Genomic DNA, 25305 nt, shown 5'->3' with positions numbered 1-25305 from the left:
AACCGGTTAGTCGGCGGCTAAAAATCGAACCGATTCGGTTTAGTCGGTAATGAAAACTAACTGAAAAATATTAGCTCCATAGTCTACAATACACGCTAATATACTGGCCTTTATATACGGAGCTTAAAACTGTAATGGCGACATACATACAGTTCTATGTTTTATGTGTCCAGTACATTAAAAAATTTGGTTTTGTTTGTACTATGTAGTTTGTTCAAATCTCCTGTTTAACCTTTTTAATAAAAGTAATAAATACAACATATAAAAAACTTCAAACAATGACGTATTGATCAATAATATTAGTGATAAACCGACGAGAAAGCGTATCTGGGCATCAGCTCAGTGCGCATGCCTATTGACCTAACCTGGAGGATTGCTTGTTTCTGATTGGGCACTTCAACCATTGACCTTAGCGACCGACCAATCAAATAACATATTCTTAAAATAACTTAATTAGGTATGCAAAAACACACTCGCTTGTAATCGCGAGAATATCCACGACCGATTACGGAATATTTATATAGTATATACTGTCTCATTATTATTGTCGACCATTTATCAATGATATTGCTTATTCGCCCCCATAATTGTCGATCGTTAATACATGTATCTTTTTAAAAAAAACATGTTATAATATTCGGGCGACTGGTTTATATCATGCTGTATTTTTTAGACGACTATCGATTTCCCGAAACTTGAACCGGTTTGTAGGTAAAACCGAACCGACTCCGACTAATCGTCACACCCTTATACTAAAGACCCCTACGCGCAAGCGAATTATTGAAATAAAATTGAACGCTACGTTTGTTCCAAAATGACCTAGTTTGTGTATGTTAAAATTGAACCATGTGTTAGTCCCAAAATGACCTAGTTTGTGTGGAGTGGATATTAAACTCTCTCTCTACCTAGTTTCGTTTACTGGGGTTTTGAGGTTTTAATTTGGGGCGTCATCTAATTGCTTATATTACCTTACAATAAAATAAACGGGTGGGCCGCAGCTATATTTCCCATGCAATAAAAAGAAATTGAATGAGAATTATTTTTGTGAATGATAGTATGGTAAAATTATATGACCCGGGCCATTGGCAATATTATCATTATTCCAAATATATCTATGTGTTGCAATAGATCTAACAACATAGCTCTAATTAATGTTTGTTAATGTCGGGATTTTAATTAAGTTAGGAGAGGGTGACAGCTGTAAGTTAATATTGATTTTAGTTTTGTGAAACACCACTATTTTAAGTTAAGATAAAATTTTAACTTACAATATTATTTTAGTGAAACGCATCTATCTTAAGTTACGATGGAATTTTAGTTTTAAGGCGATTTTAAGAAGATTTAAGTTTTTGTGAAACAGGGCCCAGGTATATCAAGGTTGTGGACCCTCTAGACGTCACCATTTTGATCCGATTTTAATGAAACTTGAAATACATGTTTATAACCGAAAGATCTTATCTTCCTGAATTATGGCCCTTGATGTTACGAAAAATCGCTTTTTGTTTAGCTTGTTCTCTATCCATCTCTTGCAAAATGTGGGCGTATCCTGCCTGGCAGCCGCTGTAAATAAAAAGACTTGTGATTTAGAATGATTATTATAATAAAATTATATGCCATTGCCTTCTGATATAATTAATTTGTCTTTTACAGAAATGGTGAAGCTATTCAACTGGATGAAAATTTAGTACATTGTAGATCAGAAAAATGTGATACATTTCAAAATGAACCTCTGTGTTCATATAAGGACTTTACCTGTCAGGTAGTTGAGGTCTATGGTTTTGAGTAAAGAAAAGAAATGCTCAATGACATTAGTTCTTGTTGCTTGCTGACAGTGTTATGTGTAAATTATTTTGGATACTCGAGCTGATATGATTAAAGAGTACTCTTTCATTGATAATGGGGACAGTCTCTGAAAATCAATGGCCGTTTGTAAGCTCCACAAAAACCATTCATTAATGTTATACTGGTCATTGGGTTGATAGTTTTACAGAAGTGCTTTTGGAAGACCAAGAATTGATAGTCTGTAGAAATTGTATAAACTTTATTGTCAGACCTTATAGAGAATTTAAACATACAGTTTGTTAGAGAATTTAAAATTACAATTTGTAGAAAAGTATAGTAGTCTAGAATGCATCTAAGAAAACCAAAATATGACATAATCAAATCTTATTTGTCTCTGTAAGTTAGTTTTGTACGAATTTTAATAATTGCTATGATTTATAATATATCAAAGTGGTTTAGCTCCATTAATCTAAAATTAATTGTTCAGAAATTTAGGACATTTCATTCATTCATTTAAAATGAAGTTTATGAGTTTAAATGACAAACATGATTAATATGGAATTTATATTTGCTCTGCTTTTAATAGCAACATGAATTACATAAATCTCAGTTTCCATATAAACAAAAGCATATAGTTATGTATGCAGTTGCTAGAAATCTGTAACTTTAATTAGACGTGCATGTTCTAGATAATACTGTGCCAATATTTAGACTTCAAGCCAAATTGCCGGTTGTAACACTAGTATGGCATTATAGTCATAACGTTTATTTTATTCTATAAATTCTAATTTATAACTGTAATTTGTACAATTTTTAAATTCCATTGAATATATTTTAAATATCGTCAATGGACAAGATATAAGGTTTAAACTAATTTACCCCCATGCAATAAAGTTTTGATTTTGAGGTAATTTTTCGCCCATAAATTATAATTAAAGTTCTGTTGATAATATTAATTGAAGTGCTGTGTTATATTATTTATATATTTCATTATTTAGTAATTTACTGAGAAATAGTTGTATGGTGTGCCATAACTACACATTTATTTAAAGACTACTTCCACTACAATCATTGATGTGGCTATCACTGCAACCTTAATACTACTTTCTACGGAATTTAATTTTCCATTCGTTGTCATTACGTAGAATAATGTCAACTGGTCTATAGTGCAGTAATCATAAATACCACATTATGTTCTCGTTGGAGCAGTATTAACTTTCAGTGATCACATGTATATGTAGTTTGGAATTTTTGGGGATAATGACACATTAACTTTTTAGATTATGAGGAAAATGATTGCTTGTGTACAATAATAATTGTTATCATATAAACATGTAGTCATGGTTGATAGGGTGGTGTTAAAATGTTGTGATTTGTGTTGTTATAAACTTACTCAGTAATCATGTTCAAATTGCACTGTACATAATCATATTGTAGATATGTAGACAAATGTAAATATAGAATGTTTCTGTAGATAGATGTAAATAGAGTTTTGTAATAGATATTTGTGAGTAGTGCAAAATATTCTAGTTGTCAAATCAAATTACAATTGTGTGTGTATCGAATAGCTAATGCTGCATATATTGAATTGATCGCAACCCAATCACATTTTATTTAATACAAAATGTGATTTGTTTTGTCGACAATCTTTCCTAATGTATAAACATAAAATGTATAATATATTAAGGATGCATTATGTAAGATTTAGATAAAAAGCTGGCCGTTCTTGCTATAATAGTTTAAAAATAGATAATGAAAATAGGGGTTTCAGGTCATGTGACATTAACATGAAATCTGACAGCCAGCGGCTGAAATATAGCCCACTTCAATCTACGATTCTCAATTACTATTTTATTTATATGTATTACTAGCAATTGTATTGTAATAGTTTAATATCAATCTCAATATCTGCAAAAATTCAGGCTCAAAAATTGTCGAAATGTAAGCAAAATTACCGTTTATGTACAGGAGATGTCACGCGGCCGGGGATTTTCCATTGCTACGACCCACTTCATTGTTGGATCGGCACCTTAGTTTCCAGGGGATTTCAACATAGAGCTGTCCATAGCGCGCGGATTTCAGTTTTAAAACTGGTACTAGCGATAATACCACTTATGTCGTCACTCGGATATGACTGAAAAGCACTTATTTTGGTGCCATTGCATGCATTGACTGCTATAGAGCATTTTGATTACATTATTGACATCGATCTCGGATTTTAAAATTCCATAACTTTAGATCTAATTAGATTATTTTGATGAAATAAAAAAAATTTGGGTAGCATATTATGTATATTTTCACAAAATATTTTCAATACATTTTTTTCTGTCATTTAAAACTTTGACATGAAACCCCTAACGACAAGAGAATATAAAATTTCAGTCAAATTACTTTATTGTGAGCGAAGTTATAACCGTTTAAAGAATAACATAGTCTTGATTATCATTGCTGCTGTTGTTGATCATCCGTTTCTATGCCCGACAAAATGGCCGCTCCTCTTATGCAAATAGTATATGTTATATCACATACTCCTTGCAGTGTTTCGTTTACTTAGACCTAATCCCACTCAAACACTGCCATACTACGTGCAAATTTCTGTCCCAAATTATGACTGGTTAATAGTCCGATCAACAACCAGTACATAACGACGTAACAAAATCAATCGGGATTAACCAGAGCTCTAAATATGTTACAGTAAAGTGTCTGGTGACAAATGCGGCTACATTAATCAGTGGTTAAAAACAAAGGCTGGGTATCACAAAACCATCTTTTATAGCATCTGACGTTTTGTAAGTGTCTATACTGGTAATATGACTGGTGGTTTCAACAGTAGCACATGCTTTACATTTAGGTCTATTACATGGTTTGCATCCTCTATAAAAATCACTGTCAACTACAGGCACTTCAGGTGTTTTCAGTGTATTCACTTGTATCAATTGACCAATAGTCTTACATTTCTTCTGGGATATTACGATGTTTGATTTATCCAACAGTTTAGACGTAGGGGCGCTAGTCTCTAAAATCGAAGTATCTTGCGCTAAAGTATGTAAATTAGGTTGACGACAGTTTTGGTCCAATTTTCACGAAATTCGAACTCAGCCAAAGTTTTTTTAAATCGGATAAAAATTGTGACCTCTAGAGGGCCCACCAGCTAAAAATGCAATTTTTCGTACAATCAAGGACCATAATTCAGGAAGTTACGATCCAATATGCGCAAATATCAAAAGGAAACAAGATATTTGGGTTATACCCCTTGCATTTCAAGTTTCATCTAAATCAGATCAAAATTGTGACCTCTTAGAGTGTCCACAAGCTACAAACTTGATTTTTCGTACAATCAGGGGCCCTAATCCATGAAGTTATGGTCCGATACATGCCAATTCGAAAGGAACTGAGATCTTTGGGAGATAGACCTAGATTTCAAGTTTCGTCAAAATTGAATAAAAATTGTGGACGAATGGACAGGGGCGACAGCATAATACATCCACATGAAAATGTGGGCGTATAAAAATCACATTTGTTTTTAGCTCATTCTCTGTCCATCTCTTGCAAAATGTGGGCTTATCTTGTATGCCAACCGCTTGTTATTAACTGCCGATCGTGTTTAAATCCATTGAAAATCACACCTATTCGATGGGTTAGAGAGTTGATTATAGGCGTGTCATGTAAATAAATGTCTAATTAATAATTTACATAACATTTGAAGCCAAAATAAAGACCTGCCATAGGCAGATTTTGGTATTACATAATGCATCTTTAACAAGTTGATAGTTGTATACAGTGGATATAAGATTTACAGCGTTGAAGAAGGATACTCTCTCCGTTTCGAAAACTGCTGAATTCTATTTAGTCATATCCATATTGTTTCTTTTTATAGAACACGATGTTGTGATATGAGATAATTCATTTCCCCGGTTGTATGTGCCAAGGAGTATTGTCGTCTGTTCAACCTTGTGGGTTTCCTCCCACTGCTAAAAACCCCTGCGTGCAAGCGAATTATTGAACTTCATCTGAAGTGTCACAGAATTTATACTAATTAATTAATGTATTATTAGGTAATAAAAGTCATTTAATCCTTTTAAGATACATTCCCGGGTACAAACTGGGTGATTTAATGATATATTTTGACTAAAAACATATTCAAACTAATTAATTTATCATAATTTTGCTTCAAATCCTTCTCAAAATATTGCAATTGCCAGGGAATGACCTGGCTACAAAAAAATCGATCAAAAGAGTCAGTGACTTAACTCTCTCTCAGAGGAGAATTCATTGCATACACAAGATGATGTCTTTAATTGCCGACTATTTATTACGAATATTGAAGCCTAATTAAATTCTCGGATTATCCACTGCGCACATCTTTTTCCGTGATTTTTATCTCAGAAAGTGTTGTACGTCTAACTCTTCATAAAGTTAATCAACATGTACATCAAGCGCTCAATCTCAGCGTGCAACCTTTGACGTCACACGTGCAGACACTCCTAATCGTTGGGCTGTCGAATAGGGAAACCCTTACATTTTTGTCCTGTATGCGCTCAATGAGTGTTTTTCAAGGAATCCAGTATTTTTCTAGTAAGATTGGATATTTCTACTTTCCATATATACCAAAATTGCCATACTTTTATTTGAAATAACCACCCGATAAATACTTTTCTAGGAACCTATCTTTAAGCACTAGTGATTAGTTTGAGTATATTTAAGTTTATATGAATTCCACATAAGACTACATGTAGTTGTGTCAGTAAAACCAAAAACAAGACTAAATTAACTCAGAACTATTGTTTGGCATAACCTAAGGGTTTTAATAATGCATATGTTTACATTCCACCCCTAATTTACATAACTAATGCTATAGTTCTAATATAATTCATGTTCATTAACATAAAATGACAGAGCAGGAAATCAGACCATGAAATTATTACCACTATGTCGCAACAGTTGCTTTTAGAGGATTAATTATTATAGATAGAATAAATGCAAAGATATTTATGATATGAAATTGTGCATGAAGTAATGTAATGTTTTACAGTTCACTGATATCATATATACTGTAGTTTTAAACAGTAGATTTGTATTTTAGTATAAATCACGTAGATTGCTGACTGTTTACATGAAATAAACTAGTGAAAATACTGTTTTCTTATGGTGTTCCAATGTATGGGTGAGATGCTGGCTCCTTAAAATGGAGGTTCTTGTTTCGAGCTCGGTGTTGGCTGAGAAAGTTCCTCAGGTTTTTCTGCCATGGTATCCCCATCTCAGTGATGCAGGACAGAGTTTGGCAAGGACATTTGTCTAGTCAATTGGATGGATTGAAAAAAAGAACCCTTGACAGTTGCAATTTGAAATAAACAGCAGACTGTAGCCTTGCTGTCTGGGCAAATAGATGTCAATTCCTTCTTTCCTGCTCCATCTGGGCTAATGTAAAGTGTGAGACTGGTGAACACAGTGGATTTTTTCTTGGAGACAGCTACAAGTGGTAAGATTGCCAAGTCATCACTCCAGCTGGGTGGTGTAATGCATATATAGATCATGCCTGTTGTCCGTGCATGTCATGGGTTCATGTCAAGCAGTTCGGGTGGGGTTTTCGTGAAGACACTTTTTTGAACAAATAGACCTGAAATGCCCTTCAGGGTATCAAGTGGACTATATTCTCTGTCAAATCCCTGGGTCATTGAATATGCTTCTTTCTTCCAGGGGGGTGGGGGGGGGGGTGGATAGCTGAAATGGTTAGCACGTGCGCGCTGTATCATAGTCTGTCATTGAATCAACTGGCGTGGTTTCGATTCCCCGGTTGTACGTGGCGCCTGTCCAACCTCGTGGGTTTTCTCCGGGTCCTCCGGTTTCCTCCCACTGCTAAAGACCCTTACGCGCAAGCGAATTATGGAAATAAATTTGAACCATATGTTAGTCTCGAAATGACCTAGTTTGTGTCGAGTGGAGGTCAAACACCATTTGTCTCTCTCTCTCTTTCTTCCAGTATTCAGGCCTATCAAGCTGCAATTGCAGAATTAGGTCATAGTAAATTTACAAGAAAATTATTTTAACATATGAATGACCTTATTAAAAGGGAGGTAAAATAGTCTATGTCCTACAGCTGAATGTAGTGAAATGTTTCAAGTTAGATCAGCTAGCTAGCGGTTCATAATTATTTAGAGCAGCTAAACATCTAATTCATTATTCATCTATGGCAAGGTTTGGGGGCATTATTATACATAATATTCAAAATTAAAAATACAAATTCAAATTCAGTATTGGTCCATTTCAATCAATATTGATGTTATCTTACAATGGGAATATAATATCAACTATTTAAGACTCGAAGAACATTTTTTAAACTCAGTACTCAACGTTGTGCATTCTTATGGTTTCTAGCACCATTTGTAATGAACGAAGAAAATATAATCCAAAAGACAATTTGGAAGTAATTAAAATCAGCTGGTTCAAAAATGACAAAATAATAATAAAAAAAATGTGTAGGTGTAGAATGGACTAAATAGGTTTAATTTGGGCAGTTCACATATTTTACTTAACACAATTGATTAGGTATTACAACAAAAATTAAAAAATTGAATATAAATTGTTTTATATATAGTTGTATTTTATATATAGTCCATGTGACAGACAGATTTTCGTTACCAATTTGATGAATAAATTTAACCATGATTTTTAGTTAGCCTTAGGTCTAAAGTGTCCAAAATTGGTTGATGGACTTCCGGGTCACTTTGCCAAACGTCAGTTTGGTGGCCATCTTTAAAAATTGCCGCCGTTTTTTTATTTGAAATAGTGCGAATTGGGGAAACCTCCACAACTCCTCAACAGTTTTACCCATGGATATGTAATGTGGCTCAAAATGTTCATATTACAATTCTGCATCTGCTGGTATATGATACATGTTGTTTAATCAATACTATTAGTTTCAAAATTAAAGACTAATCTGAAAACAACAGTATTTTTGGGGGATTTTTTTTATGATGTCTTTTCATAAGTTTACTAACAAGTCAAATTATCTATTTGGTCAACTAAAGCGATTTATTAGATATCAGAAACATTGATCATAAAAAATAATATCTAATATAAGTGTCCCAAATCCAAGATGGTTGAAATTCAAAATGACGGCCAAAATTTGCTAAAAAGGCCAATTTGTCAGATAATAATCATTTCACTGTTTGATATGACATGAATTGAAAGGGTTTATTGAAAAGGGTTTTCAGTGTTACTGAACTTAAAATTAACCAAAACAAAGAGTTTTAAAAATCCAAGATGGCGAATCTTCAAAATGGTGGCCAGAATTCCCATAAAATGATCGATTTTCTGTTTGATATAATTTGTAATATGTTTTTCGCGGTCACTGAACTTGAAAAAAACCCTCAAAAATAATGTTGATAACGATGCTAATGATAGTGCTAAAAGTAAAAATGACACATTCTTTAGAAAATAAAAATGGCTTATCCGACTCTCCACAACCACCCTATAAAAAATACAATGGGGTATCTGGAATGGATTATACTGGATCTCATACATCACAAGACATTCCGACAAAAATAGTGAGGCATTTTAATTTCATCTCCTATGCCTTTGCACCATTTATAGCGGAGTGAGAATCATTTATGAAATATCCAGTTGTTAAGAATTTAAGTTCTCCTATTTGTTCAGAAATGGTAAAGTGAAAAGTACCGAAAAATAACGAAAAAACTCTAGAAAATACCGAAAAAACGTTTTTGATACTACATGTAATTACCTAAAAACACTAAATACCGAAAAATCACTAAATACCGAAGAAACAAAAACACTTATTACCAAAAAAACCTTAGGCCACACATAAAAATTGTTAAGTTGGCCAGGCAAGATCACGCATAAAAAAATTGTGGGGAACTCTAGGTCACATATGAAAATAGTTGACACTCTAGGTGGGTAATGGGTCAGGTTTGGCCACGCATTAATGTAGTGGCACACTCTCTGTTGGTCATTGATCACAATATTTCCCGAATAAGACTTGTTGGGCACTGTAGGTGGGTCGTGGGTCAGGCTAGGCCACTTACACAAATTGTGTGGTACTCTATACATTGGTCAACGGCGGGTTAGAGCAAGTTCTCCCATTTATTTGGTGATTTTTCGGTATTTTGGGTTTTTCGGATTTTTTGGTAATTAGTTTCAAAAAAAGTTTTTTCAATATTTATCAATGATTTTGGGGTATTTTATTCAGCATTTTTCGGAAGTTTCCGGTAAATTTCGAATTTTTTAGGTATATAGTAAAGCCGATCCGTTTTTACATCAAAGACTCTTTGCCTGACAACTTTTGTGGTATCTTTTAAAAAGAATCTTTGTTAAGATAATTTGAAATGCAATTTAATGCATTTACGACTAGGCATCACAAAATTTCCTCTTTCGCATTAGACAGTCGTAGGATTTTATAGCATCACCATTGTCGCTACTGAGATCTCCTGTTTCTTCTTGTACTTGAGGCATGACTTTAGGGATACCTAGTCATAAATGTATTTCAAATTATTATTTTTAAACTTAGAACTTGCTGTGAAATACATAAAACACCTTGAACTTTCATAATTGACAAATATGAATCCATGACACCATCTATCTACATTCTAGATGATACTACAAAAGGTTGACAGACATAGTCTTCAAAGTAAACACCATTCACATTATCATTTCTGGGCCAGAAATGAAATGCAATGTGGGTTAACGTCCTACTGTTCTAACTAGGTCAATGAAGGTGGCTATTCACCTGCAACACGATTTCATAGCCAACGCGTGTACTCTTAAATTATGGTATGGACAGGGATGGCAAATGAAATGAATCCAACTGAATAGGGATGGAAGCAGGAAAATGATCAGTTAATTCCAATTATGGCCCAAAACAATTATCCATTGCAACAGTTCGGGGGTATGCAAAACCTCTTGATGCAGCTGCAGACGCTATGGACTCCCCTTTACTGCGATCAATTGGAGGTGTTGGCGGCCATTTGTGACATAATTGGCCAACATCATTTTTAATGATCTTAATGTGTTCTTTGCACCACAAAACCTAGGAATAGACCCCAAGATCATCAAATTTGAGTTGATAGTTACATAGTTATGATCATTAAGACGTTTCGGTGACCAACTTTGACGCCATCTTGAGTCCTACTTTGGTAAACTTTTAGTATGTAATAAAGTACACTAAACCCTGTCATAATCAATTGGGAAACCTCTTGTAGCAATTGGGGGGGGGGGGTTAAACTGTATTTTGACATGACAATAGGTAAATCCTTAACAACTAGATATATTTGCAAAGGTATATTAAAATTCCACTCCGTTGTGATATCAAGTACAATTAATTCCATCCTCCCCCCAAAATTTACTACACTTTTTTTGGGGATAATAAACCAAGCCTAGAGAAAGATTGGCAATTGTCCCGTTTTGTTCTTAAACTATCATCTACGATATCCAAAATCTATTCTTGATGTAATATTCAAGTTCAGTGATCCTGAAAACCGGATAAAGGACATATTACAAGCCATACAAAACAGAAAAATGGCGATTATCTGAAAATCGTCCATTTTAGGGGAAATCTTGCAGCCATCTTGGATTTTAGCCGTCTTGGATTTCGGATACAATTTTTAAAGGTTGTATTTAAGGTCAGTGACACCGAAAACCCTTAAATGGTATATTGCAAGGCATATCAAACAGTAAAATGACGATTAGCCGAAGCATCGACTATTTTAGCAAAATTTTACTGCCATTTTGAATTTCCGCCATCTTGGATTTTGGGAAGCCAATTTTAGAGATCAATTTCAAGTTCAATGATTACGAAAACCTTATATATGACTATATGTGATATATCACAAGCCTCCTTACCTTGCGTGATACTCATCCATCCTAACAAGAAATTCATTTTTCGTCTAATTTTTGTGGCCATTTTGGAAATCGGACAGACTTTAACCGAAAATGACGTCAAGAAGTGACATAGTATCAAAATCGTATTCAGTGACATATTTTGACTCAGAAATAACCCGTCTCCAAATATCGTTCCGATTGTGACACCCCTAGCTAAACGTTCACTAGGTTAGTACGCTGCCTCGCCGACGTTTACGGCAACCGCTGCTGTACTGAGATTTATTTTTGCCAAATGAATAACCCAAGAAGACCACATACATAATTTGGCTAAATTTATTCTGAACATGATTTGATAGTAAACCTATAAAATAAATATTGAAAAAAATGCCAAAAACGTTGCTTTTTTCAGAATAATCTGTTGATTTGGAAAATAGATGATTCTCTCACCAACCTGTATGATATAACAGCAGATGTAGAATTTGAATGCGAACAATTTGAGCCATATTCCATATCAATAGGTCAATCTGTTGAAGAGTTATGAAGGTTTATCTGACGGCTCAATTGCAATGAAATAACGGCGGCCATTTTTAAAGATGGGCGCCAAAATGGCATTTAACAAAGTGACCCGAAAGTCCATCAACCAAATTTGAACACTTCGAGCACCAGGCTAACTGAAAATCATGGTTGAATTTATTCATCAAATTGGTAATGATACTCCAAAATTTGAGGTCTGTCACATGGACTAATATAGTTGTATTACATCAATATGTTCTTTTAGACTCATTTTCATCTATTTTAAGGTTCCAAAGAATAGAGTCATACGCACCTTAATTTCATTTACCGTATGATACAACCTGATCTGTAACACTGACTGTTACTCTTCTGTTTGCTTTAGAACTTTATTTGCAAGTTATTGCTGTATAATGTAGAATGACATGTTTGAACAAAGTAAATGAAATTAAAGCAGAATCAGAGAATATAAAAATATTATTTATTTGCATAATGCTATATTATAACAGTGATAAATTAAACAAATTTGATTAACAATCAACAAAACTTATATTTTAAATATATGATTAGAAGAAAATAGTATATTGGCTTCATAGAGATGAGTATACATCATGTGGAAGTTCTCCAGTAAAGATTGACGGGTTGAGTAAATAACAATTCTGGCTGAAATCTGAGTTTGAAAAATATTCTGAATGTTGTTCTAGCTCACACCATAATATCCTGGAGCATTCTGTTCCAGGGGTCTGTGCCATACCCTGCCCCTTATTCACATTTAGAAGAATAATGTATATAGTGTGCAATATGGTATTAAAAGAACATTGTCATCAACCAATGGTGACTATATTTACATGGTTTCACTGAAGAGTTGATAATTGTGAAATGGTCAAATAATTCATATTTCACCATCCACTGAAAATTTGAGGTATTAAAATACAACAAATAATATGATATTGTAAAGATTAAATATTATAAATCAAAGTTGAAAACTATAAAGTAGGTTTTTATTGTGGTTTATACCAATTCGTAGAACGAAGTACTGCTCGTTCCCACTGACTAAAGTGTTCTTTATAATCTTTCCAAGTAGGTTCCGGTTCAAATACTTTTCTACTTCCCCTTAGTTCCAACAGTTCATTTTTATCTTTCCACACACCTGTTACGAAAAAAACAAGAGATAGGTGTGAAATTATTTTGCCAAGTAACATTAACCTATACATATGTTACTAGATATCAACACAATACAGAGACAGTCAAAATGGAAATATAGCAACCAAAAGTTTCCTTCCATGGACAAATCTCATTATGCTATTTAGAAGTAGAGGTGAACTGTAAGTTTTGCACACTCAGATGTTCACCCACCATATTTTGTTTGTTTACAGTATGTATAGAAAAGTATTAATATGTGAACAAATAAATAATAGAGAAAAGGAGTTACACAATGTACACTCAACACTGCTTCAGTAAAACAACATTCTACAAGCCCAATCATCATCAGACAATCAGACATTCTATTGGCCAGAATTGTAACTATATATATAGCATACAATTTAAAAAAAAATATCTATAATTGTATCAGCAGAAGTGGACAAAGTATGTTACAGTGCTTAGATTTTTTGCCCTATGTCATTGTTGATCATATGAACAGAATATTGAGATAGAAAGTGGTCATACTGTATTTTGTTTTGGTACTAATGTTCATTGAACTCATTTGTTCGTCAACAGCCTAGCTCTTTAGAAATATGTGACCAGCGGTTGCCAGGCAAGATACGCCCATATTTGCAAGAGATGGATAGAGAACAAGCTAAAAAAAAAAGAAGATTTTTCGTACAATCAGGGGCCATAATCCAGGAAGTTATGGTTTGAAATGCGCGAATATCGAAAAAGACTGATATTTGGGAAATAATCATAAAATTTCAAGTTTCATCAAAATCAGATAAAAATTGTAACTTCTAGAGGGTCCACAAGCTTTGTAGCACATACTTTCACACTATTTGCGTACAAGGAACAGCCATTTTGTCTGGCAGTTTCGGTCAGATTTTTATGAAATTTGAACTTAACCGTCATTGATGTGTAACGGTGATATATATAAACATTTTTTAAAATTGACTTCTAGCTGGTTCACAAGCTTATAATGCGATTTTTCGAACAATTAGGGGATAAACATTGTGAACTCTAGTGTGACCGCATGCTAAAAACGCATTTTTCCGTACAGCCAAGGGACATAATTCAGGAAGTTATGATCTGATATGTGCCAATATCGAAAGGAACTAAGATCTTTGGGTTATAAACATGGACTTCAAGTTTCATCAAAACTGGATCAAAATTGTGACCTCTAGAGGGTCCACATCATTGATATACCATATTTTCACACTATTTGTGTACAGATGGCAGCCATTTTAATATGCAGTTTTGGTGATATAATCTAACGTTTTTTTTAAATCGGATAATAATATTGTCCTCTAGAGGGACCACAAACTAAAACGCGATTTATCGTACAATCAGGGCCATCATTCAGGAAGTTACAATCCGATACGCGCGAATATCGAAAGGAACCAATATCTTTGAGTTGTAAACATCCTTTTCAAGTTTCATCAAAATCAAATGAAAATTGTGAACTATAGAGTGTCCACAAGCTAAAAACGTTCCGTCAAAATCGGATAAAAATTGTCACCTGTAGAGTGTCCACAAACAAATTGACGGCATAATACGTCCACATGAAAATGTGAGCGTATAAAAACCAAGGAGGTGAAGCATAACACATAACAATTTAGCTACATAGCAAAATTTGAAGCCTAGCCCAAAGAATATTTTTACATTAAAAGTTCTAGCTTACCAACGGCAAGACCTGCTAAAAATGCTGAACCAAGACTAGTGATATCAGCCTCACACGATCTTTCTATTGTCTGGTTAACCAAGTCTGACATTAACTGGACTATAAAATCATTATTACATACACCACCATCAGCCCTGAAAACAAATATCCCCAAAAGTATAAGCCAATCCCAATATATTATGAGGATATGCTTTAAAACTTATGGAGTTCTCTTTTTCTACAAGTAAACCATAATCTCAATTTCTCTCCAGTTAACATGTATAGTTAAAAGTCCAATTTGCACGCCCCATGCTTGAAATCAGTTATTTCGACAAAAAGTAAAGACACATGCTTGCCCTATGTTAGCTGAAGCCAGCAATTTCAAGGCCAAGGTAAGTGATATTAAAAGCTCGGTTAAAAGACATTATTCACAGTGTCTTTTCATCTAAATCAGGAAATGTTAGATATCAATATTTAGTTGTTAATTATAATTCCACATATTTTGTCAAGAATCATAGTGATTCAAAAAATAAATTCACCGCCAACAACATAATTCAGATGTTGGATTTTTTAATTGATAATATCTTTGTTGAATTTGGAGGGGAAATTTATCAGCAAGTTGTAGGTATCCCCATGGGCACCAACTGTGCACCTTTGCTTGCTGATTTGTTTCTCTATTCCTACGAAGCCGGTTACATACAGGCACTTGTAAAATCAAATAAACGATTAGTCAGACATTTTAATTTCACTTATCGATATATCGATGATGTTCTATCACTGAATAATCCAAAATTTAGTGATTATGTAGAATTCATATATCCTGATGAGCTCAAAATTAAAAACACTACTGACGGTGACAATTACGCTTCCTACTTGGATTTGCATCTCGATTTTGACAATTGCCATAAACTTAGTGTTAAATTGTACGATAAACGTGATGACTTTGACTTTCCGATTGTTAACTTTCCATTTATTAGTAGTAACATTCCAATATCACCAGCTTATGGAGTGTTTGTGTCTCAACTAATTCGTTACGCGAGAGCTTGTTCATTTTATTCTGATTTTTTAAGTAGATCGAGGCATTTGTCATCTAAGCTTCAACTACAGGGATACTTGCGAACTAAACTTATTAAAACCTTTAAAAAGTTTTATGGCCGTCATATTGACTTGATTGGTAAATATAACATGTCTCTCTCGGCTATTTTTCTAGATATATTTAATTGACGCGTATACTATCTCCCTGATAATGTCTGTCTACTACATCGTTAACACTGTTCATCACGTGCATTTTGCATACCGATAGTTCATTGGCCAATCACGCTATTTTACCGAGATTTCGCCTAATAGTTTGGATGCAGCTATGGCGGGTGTGGCGCCAGGCAGGGTAAGCTTACTCTTCCGGACACCTGTTACCACTGTTTGTCGTGTATTTTGTACACGGTGAACAGTCCATATGCTGATTACACTATTTTGCCTTATTACACTATTTTGCCTATACCGTTTTTTTAGGACTTCGAATTTTGTCTAATGGTTTGGATTGTTCGTACTTGGTTTTATTTTATTGGAAAAAAAGCCTTCTTGAACACAGGTAGTAAATTGGGTTATTTGCCCTACATTTGTTTAGACAAAAAGATAAGCTAGCTTAACAAATTGCCATTTTTTTTATTAAGTGATAAAAGGATCCTTTGCAAACTACAATAGTGTGAAGATTGAATCAATATAAATATATCAGTCCAAAAATGGTTCAATTCCATTCAATATTTACAAAGATAAGATGAAATGAAATTCCAGATCTGTGTTACTTCCTATTTAAATGGTACACTTTACTTCTTCTACTTTTCTCTCTTCTTTTTCTTGACAGAATTTGTCAACAACATGGGTCTACATTATTTTAAAGCTGAACCTTCAGCCATTTTGCAATCGCCAGTCTTTTTTTTATTGTCAGATGACATCATGACATTCTAACAAGCCCATCATCATCTTTATGTTTCGCAAACTTGACGGGCCTGATTTTAATCTAATGGAATCCAAGCTGAAAGTTTATCTAGTGTTGATATTTTGATAGGTTTATTCCTACGAAGGCGCAGTTATTGACTGTAACGGATTAAAGCAGATCGTTTTCAACGCCTTCGTGGGAATCCAGCCTTCAGGGATTAAAATGGATTAAAAATGTAACAATGGAGTTACAGATTGTTATGATAAGAATTTAGATTTTCATAATCCCCAATGTGACTAATTAACTAACATTTTAACATATTTGGAATATGACTTTAAGAAATAAAAACAAATTAATCTAATTTCGCCAAATAAGAAACCCTGTCTAAATACTCGACTAAAGTTAATTCCTCTTCTTCGTGTCTACTTTTTAATTCCTGGAGCTGGCTTTGGATTTGAGCATATTTATATCTCTTCCTTGGTGGTTCCTGTCACCGGCATACTGTACGATTCTAATTTCATTAATATTTTTATCTTGTTGTAAAAATGCGATCATTTAAAAAAAAATTTGGATGAGCTTTAACAACTAGCTTCTTGATCCTTGAATGCCATCCTTCCAGAGTGTTGTTGGTTCTGTGTTCCCCTGTGTGGTAGTGGTTCCACTGATGGGTAGCATATTCACCCTCGCCCATTGGTTTGTTACGTAGTCGGCCAATTCAGTTATCTTTGGATCTAATTGAGAGTGAGCGAATATGTGAACACTACTTGGATGCTTTGATGATATTCATCATTAGTTGCCAATTGGTGATTAAGATTCATATTGAATACCTGGATGATTTGATGATTTTCATCATTAGTTGCCAATTGATGAATAGAATTCAGAGTGAACAGAAATTCATAAAGTCTTTAACACTGTTAAATGGGTCCTAATAACAACATGCCTCTCTTCAAACGAAAACCAACAAGTAGATATCTGCGCCTTTGTGGGAAGGATTAATTTTGGTCACGCTCTGTAACGGCGCCGTCACGGGAATACACCTTTTGATATTGTTTTCTCAATTAAATTTTAAAATAATTAAGCTGTGAGAAATTTGATATTTTCCAAAAAATGCAAACCACACACAGTTACTTTAAAGGCTCAATACCACTCTTGTTGTAACTGAATAATATGTCCCAATCTTTAGTCTGGTCAACAAATTGTACTATTTTAGAATATTTCAATTAATTGATGATACAAATTTCATCTTAACACACCTTATTTAAAATTTTTGAAAAATTCAACATAATGGTTTGAAACGTCTAACGTAAACCTTTTCAAATGAAACTTCGATTTAAAAATTTTTTTGAACCCTCTGGACAAGTAAAATAGGATGTAATGGATAATTTACACAACAGGTAGGACACTTAAACATCTAGTACTTAGATAGAGATATTATTTATTTTCTGGAGCTTTCAAGCCAGCAAGAGTGTTATTGTCCCTTTAACTAAAGTGTCTGAATGGCATAGTTGTCAGTTATAACCAAATTCAACAACGGTAATATCTTTAAAACTATTTTCTAGTGAGTTAATCAAATGAGGAAAATAAAGTTAATTTACCTGATATGAGATAGAGGAAGTTTAGTTTCTGTAAGAATAGTTTCGTATAATATTTTAAATCTAAATGCTAGTGATTCTAATACAGCTCGTACAATATGTGCTTTTGTTGTCCCAGGACTGATACCTATCATACTGGTAGTGGCCATATCATCATTTATTGGTGCCTGTAAGCCACTAAACGCTGGTACAAAATATACACCACCACTATCTATATATATATATATATATAAACACAACATCTTATCACTTAAACCATAACAATAAAGATAGGCTGCCAGGCAATGTTACGAGGGGTGATTGATAAGTAGTGAGCCTAACACAGAAAGAAACAAGAAATTCAAATCAAATGCATTTATTTTTCAACATAGTCCCCCTTCAATGTAATACACTTCTGCCATCGGTGTTGCAGAGCCTTCATTCCAGTTCTGTAGAAGTCTTTGAATTGGGTGTGTAGAAAATCATCCACAGCGGCAATGACGTCATCATCAGACGGGGAAATGCCTACCGGAAAGACATTTCTTAAGAGCAGGAAACAGATAGAAATCTGAGGGAGCTAAATCAGGAGAGTAGGGTGGATGCTGAAAAAGTTGAAAACCACAGTCATGGATTGCTGACATGGCAACAGCTGATTTGTGCACTGGGGCATTGTCCTGGTGGAAAATCACACCTTTGGTCAGCTTTCCTCGTCTTTTAGTCTTAATTTATTGCCTCAACTGCCTTATAAGTGCTGCATAGTATCTACCGTTAATTGTTAGACTCTTTTGGAGTCGGCGACGTCACATGTTTCCACTGTTTTGACTGCTCTTTTGTTTCTGGCTGAAAGTGGTGGACCCAAGTTTCATCCATAGTAACAATCTGTTTTAGGAAGCGGTCAGGATCGGTTTCAAATAAGGCTAAATTCTCTTCTTAACATGATGTGTCTTGAACGCTTTTGATCAGGCGTCAAAAACCTGGCACCCATCGTGCGGAAACCATTGTCATTTGCAAAGTTTCGGTGATAATAGAATGAACTCTCTCCTGGCTAATACCAACTACCCTAGCTATGAATTGTTCAGTAACTCGCCGGTCATTCATTATCAGATCATGGATTTTTTGTACCATTTCAGGTATTGACACAGTTTTTGGTCGACCAGGGCGTGTTTCGTCTTCAATGCTGTCTCGGCCACGCTTGAATTCAGCTGACCACCTTTTAATTGTCGCATATGAAGGAGCATCATCTCCTAATGTCTCAACCATATCATCATGTATGGCTTTTGGTGTTAGACCCTTTTTATGCAGATACTTAATCACAGTTCTCGCCTCGATATGGTCCATTTTCTGATAACAACAGACCCTACTTGATTGTTATGACCTGTCACAACCAAACAGTTTAACCGAATGTGATAATAGTGCACGTGCAAAACGTGGTATCATTGTGTTGCACAATTTTCCAATCGAGGCTCACTACTTATCAATCACCCCTCGCATACCAGCAGTTTTGTTGTCTGAGCTATTTATAAAGGATGTTACCAACATTAAAATATTTTCAAGTTTAGAAAATAATTTCTCGAAGTTTGAAAAAATAAATCTGACCTATGGTGCAATTATATACTGGTGACAAGGGCAGTAACTATCCAAATAAATGATGCATAGCTATGAATTCTGATAGGTTCATCCTTATCACAGTGCCAGTAAGTGTGAAAAATCTCGTAAAACTCTTGCCATGCAGAGTAATAGCAATGTTATAAGTGTAATAACTTTCTGAACAGCTGCACAATTCTGAAATGATGGGGTTCACTCTATGAGTAGTCTGAAAATAATGTCAAAAACATTGACCTTAGGAGTGATTACAAAGTATTAGAATTTAGCTCTAAACAGCTAATAAATATGGTTCAACTTATATGAGAATATACTGTCAGTATAATGAAGGTATTAAAATACAACTTGAAATATTTAATACTATGGCTATAAAACTTACCGGGAACTGATTTAGCCAGCTCTGCTGTTTTTGTAACATCATCAAATATACCTGTATAGATATACATGTATAATAAACATAGATGATATATATCTATATAATAAATTTTATCAAAGGACATTAGGAAGATGATGAATTTGGTAAATATAAACAATTAATATATTATATTTGACACAGATTTAAATTTCCACTATTTACAATATGCAAATAAAATGAAATGAAATGGGGTTTAACATCCTACTGTTCTGCTCCGATTGGGCTAATTAAGACGGGCATACGCCAATACAGTGTGCTATATGGGAAATTTTGTCCAGGCAGCGGCACTATGGCCTACTCTTATATCGAATTCCAACTGCCAAGGGATCTTTTACGTGCATTCCAATGTATACACAGAACGCAGTTTTTCGTCCCATCCAAATAACTAGACAGCTATCCTTGTCAAGCCCTCTATCCTGCAACATTTACAATAGACAGTTATAGCAAACTAACCAACAGAATGAATCCAGTCTAAAACATTTCCAGTATCAGCTGCCTGACCTTCAGCTACAAAGGTCATCTCATCCCCAATCTTCCAACCAATGAGAGGGTAAAGTCCTGTAATTGTATAATGTTGAAAGTTCACTTGATTTAATGATAGGTTACAGAGAAATAGATTAAGAGAATTGTCTACAACTGAAATAGCATGTAAATGCAGTTCCCCTTTTTAAAGCATGACGTCATGTTGGAATTGTAATGCTGAGGACTTTAATCGATGTGCAATTGTTCAAGAAACAAGTATGCCAAGTTTTATGGTAATCGTACATGAAATAACTCAGCCTTTGGCTTTTTTGAATTGCATCACTCCAAAAACTACAAGATTAAGATGAGTTGTGCTTGGCGACCAGTTCCTGTCCAAAAATCAGGAAAGAAAAAACAACTCAGAGTAATGTTCACTGATAGGTTGATTTCTTAGTAGATATTTGAGTTTGAACTGAATAACATATCGTGAAATTGTAAGGGTTGATATGTATCTACTTGTTGTACATACCTGCAACAGAAGCATGAGGTGTATTACCAGTATTTAAATCTACAAATGTTCCTGTTCCCATAGTACATTTTACATCTCCTACTTCAAAACAACAATGTCCAAATAATGCACTTTGTTGATCTGCTACCTGAAATAAAATTAGGTTTTAACGTAAGACTTCATCTACAGAAGGTATCTTTATTTCACAATAATATGTTTGTGTGAATTTAGCAAAATCTTACCGGTTATGTGTTAGTTACTATAATCAGTTACGAGTAAATGTATTATAAATTGTAAATAAATCTTCTTACTATGGCTGTGATTGGAATTTTGGCACCAAAGAATTTTTCATTAGTATAACCAAAATGGCCACTGAAATAATTGATAGAAAAAACAATAATAATCATAATTTATGAAAAGAAGTGTCAATGTGTGATATCATAAACAAGGGACACCAAACATCAGATACAAACATACAATGAAAACTACAAATATGTGTAAGGGGATTCTCATTAGAAAGAGTAAGCACACCTTGCCTCATGCATCACATCTGCCATAACTTATAGCCAAATATTAATTAATTTAAAAGGGTGGGGGGGGGAGTAGAAACATCTTACTGTGAATTACATGGAACAATATACTGTAACCCGGGTATCATTTAATCTTGTGTATCTAGCACTAATTTCTTTCATGTTCATTCAATATCAAAATCATTTAATATCACCCCAAATCATCTAATTTGTACTTGTGTCCAGTTTAAAGCTGACCATTCAATTTTGATAACGAGCCTTCAATTAACAAGCGTTTATTTTCTCGATTACTGTTCAAAAATAAACAACCCATCTGATTATTGATGTATAGTTAATAATTTTTGAACAGTGGTCAGGAAATTAAACGCTTGTAAGTTGGAAACTCATTGTCAAAATTAATCAGTCAGCTTTAAACAGGACACAAGTACAAATTAGATGATTTTGGGTGATTTTAACTAATTTTTATGAATTTTTAAACTAAGATTTGATATTAAACGAATGTGAAAGAAATTAGTGCTAGATACACAAGATTAAATGATATATAGGTAATATCCACTTTCTTTCCTCTTGTTGTATGTAAACACAAATAAAGACATGTTTGATAAATTGATAGGCCACATCTAGATCAATACGTTTTGTGTTTATATTTGTCATATTAGTAATTTGATGAGAAAGAAAATAAACAGAAGATATGCAAGCCATAGAAATTAATCCAATCTGACAAAATTAAAGATAGGTCGTTTTTTGTTAAACCATAAAATTTCTCGCGACTTTATCCAAGCTAATATGTACTAAGAATAATTATTTAACATTTAAAGTGCACATAAGATGGGCCTGGGAACTTTTCGATACATGTAGCCAATGGTTACTATATCAACTTTACGGCAAGTTCACACCAATCTGATTGAAATTAATTCAGTTATCTACACTCTAAGTCGTAAAAATAGACCTCCCGTAAAACGACTTTGCCAATTATCGAAAACACTCTTAATCCCCTCAGACGCCAGTGACGTCACAGTGACCGAATGCATATTCGGAATGTTTATTCCTTAATTACCTATATACAGCCGGCGTGTGTATTCATTGACGCCTGACTGATTCCTTAATCCCCCAAATCAAATAAAACAATTGACTACAGAATAATTTGTTTTGTTATTTAATTTAAATTTAAGATCCAATTTAGATTTTGTTTCATAATGTACGGTCGCTCTTGTTTCTCAGGACAGCGATTTTAATACCCTCTAACATCGTGTGCAGTCCAATCGATTCGAGATACATACATTTTTGTCAAAAAAGTATTGTGGTTCTAATGTCCCCGAGTAAAAGAGTACAGGAGTAAAAAGATGTGGTCATGCAAAATGTATCATAAAAGTCAAAGATGATTAAAAATCGATTTATAAATGACGATCCGTTATCATCGTACGGCAGATTTGACTTCATTACTCTGAAATAGACCGTAAAAATGAAATACGAAAAAATATCTCAATATACATTAGAATTAACAGTACAAATAAATTTTGTTGGTAACCATCTAAATGGAATAACAGACAGATTGAGAAGGGTCATCTAACTATCTTTGTGTATTGATAATAATATGGCAAGTAGTATTGTTAATATCTGTCATTAATTAATCAATCCGACTAAAGTTATACAGACTTGGGGTCATAAATTAATTTACATCTCGGTGTTAGCAGTGATTGTTAGTGGGATTAAGAATGCTGATTAGGTAATTATCTTTTTTACGCCGGCCAGATCAAAGACATCACTCTAGGTGGAACGTGTGCGTAGTACCCACGAATGGTAGAATCGTAAACACACACATATTAATTGTATAAAATAATTAAGTTTTACTCATCAGTTGTTTATAATTATCATTTACCCAATAATTATTGCTCACCAGTGTTTTTGTAATCAAGTAGCCTCGTATTATTTGTTGAATGGCGTTTAAACAACATTTAATTGACTTGATATGAAATCTGAATATAAATTATTTGAGGGATAAATTTTTGTGATACGATTAGGTTATCTTCTTTATAATAAAAGTATTTCACAATTGCATTGACAGTTTAATCACTCACCAAAAGGCAAAAGGAACTCTACGTATGATCAAGTGTATTTGATATTCATGTCCATGAATCCCATGCAAATTTCGCACCAAAGTTTAACCTCAGTTACTACACTCGTAGTGCATAGAACCGTACATGGCAATAAGATTCCCAGCGTTGATCGGCTAAGAAATGAGGGCGATCTATGCATGGTCATCGGAAAATTTCATATTCGCTGTGAATTTCAAATGGAGTTACGATAAAAGTTGTTCTTTGTGTATAGAAATGGTTATTATTATTATATATAGCTAATAATGAATATATCGACAATTGACTGGCACCGTTTGTATTTCTGTAATTAGAGAATAGTTTGGGATATCAAGTATTACGGGGGTTATCCAAATAACCGGTAAATGCGCTAATTGCTTAGGTCGTCTTCAGTTGCCACAAGGCCTATTTAAACAATGGCACCTTAAATGGATCTACGGCATGATACGGCATTTTAAATTCACTCTAAAATATTCCAATCACAAATGTCTAATCTATAACAACGCAAGACGATAATTCGGTGATTATGATTATGCGAGTCACATGTTAATTGGACCGACATGTACACACTTGTCAACTGGTGGTGTGTATTGTATAGATAATGTATATATTATGTGTAGTGCCTGTGACATCACCAGCCAATCAACCGGATTAAGGTTGTAATTGAAAATTTGAAAAATGTTTTTGGCTTTCGGATACTTAAATCTCAATAGCTAAATTAATTTTAATCAGATTGGTTTGAACTTGCCGTCAAATGGATATAGTAACCATTGGCTATAAGTACATTCAATTAAGATTTTTAATCTTATGTGGTCTTTAAATAAGAAAACATAATCAAAATACCAACGCTAGATAATCTCCCGGTATGGATTCGAATGGATTTAAGAAAGGTCTATCATTTCTGTTCGACCACAACAAAATGGTGTTGGGCTTATTACATGGGGAACAGCACGTACTGATGAAATTTCAATTCAACATAATTTTATAAGTACTGAACGGAACTGAACTATTTTGGGATTGATATTGCTTTTAGAGATTCGTCTTTCACAGTATTGTAGTTGGCAAAGGATATCTATTGCTTAAAATTACGCATCAAGACATTAAAATACAGACAGAAATTTTGATGGCCTCTACAAACACGGTAACATGCATAGTGTGTAGAACCTATCTCTAAGTATTGACTAACTGGCCTATGGGTTAGAATATCTATATATGAAGTAGAAAGGGTTCATTGTGGTTACTATTCATGGAAA

The 25305-nt window shown here is 34.0% G+C and overlaps 2 protein-coding genes across 11 annotated transcripts in view; one reads left to right on the top strand and one right to left on the bottom strand.

Annotated features, from left to right (window-relative positions):
- LOC126807687 (GTPase-activating protein skywalker) overlaps positions 1-6918 on the top strand; it is a 79497-nt gene extending 72579 nt beyond the window's left edge. For all 7 annotated transcript variants that reach the window (XM_056102413.1, XM_056102423.1, XM_056102432.1 and 4 more), the window contains one exon: positions 1651-6918. In XM_056102413.1, coding sequence (XP_055958388.1) covers positions 1651-1786 — 136 coding nt within the window. In that variant the 3' untranslated portion in view covers positions 1787-6918. The remainder of the gene's footprint in view (positions 1-1650) is intronic.
- A 5670-nt stretch (positions 6919-12588) lies between these two features.
- Positions 12589-25305, bottom strand: part of LOC126807753 (putative glycerol kinase 5) — a 37122-nt gene continuing 24405 nt past the window's right edge. For all 4 annotated transcript variants that reach the window (XM_050532559.2, XM_050532549.2, XM_050532540.2 and 1 more), the window contains exons 10-16: positions 21741-21801; positions 21451-21577; positions 20913-21017; positions 20424-20474; positions 18467-18674; positions 14957-15090; positions 12589-13276 (exon numbers count right to left, since the gene is read on the bottom strand). In XM_050532559.2, the coding sequence (XP_050388516.1) occupies positions 13128-13276; positions 14957-15090; positions 18467-18674; positions 20424-20474; positions 20913-21017; positions 21451-21577; positions 21741-21801 (835 nt within the window). In that variant the 3' untranslated portion in view covers positions 12589-13127. The remainder of the gene's footprint in view (positions 13277-14956; positions 15091-18466; positions 18675-20423; positions 20475-20912; positions 21018-21450; positions 21578-21740; positions 21802-25305) is intronic.

The sequence above is a fragment of the Patella vulgata genome, chromosome 1 (assembly GCF_932274485.2).
Source record: "Patella vulgata chromosome 1, xgPatVulg1.2, whole genome shotgun sequence".
Taxonomy (NCBI): Eukaryota; Metazoa; Mollusca; class Gastropoda; family Patellidae; genus Patella; species Patella vulgata.
Note: the sequence above shows the minus strand (reverse complement) of the source record. Positions and strands in the feature narration are given on the sequence as shown.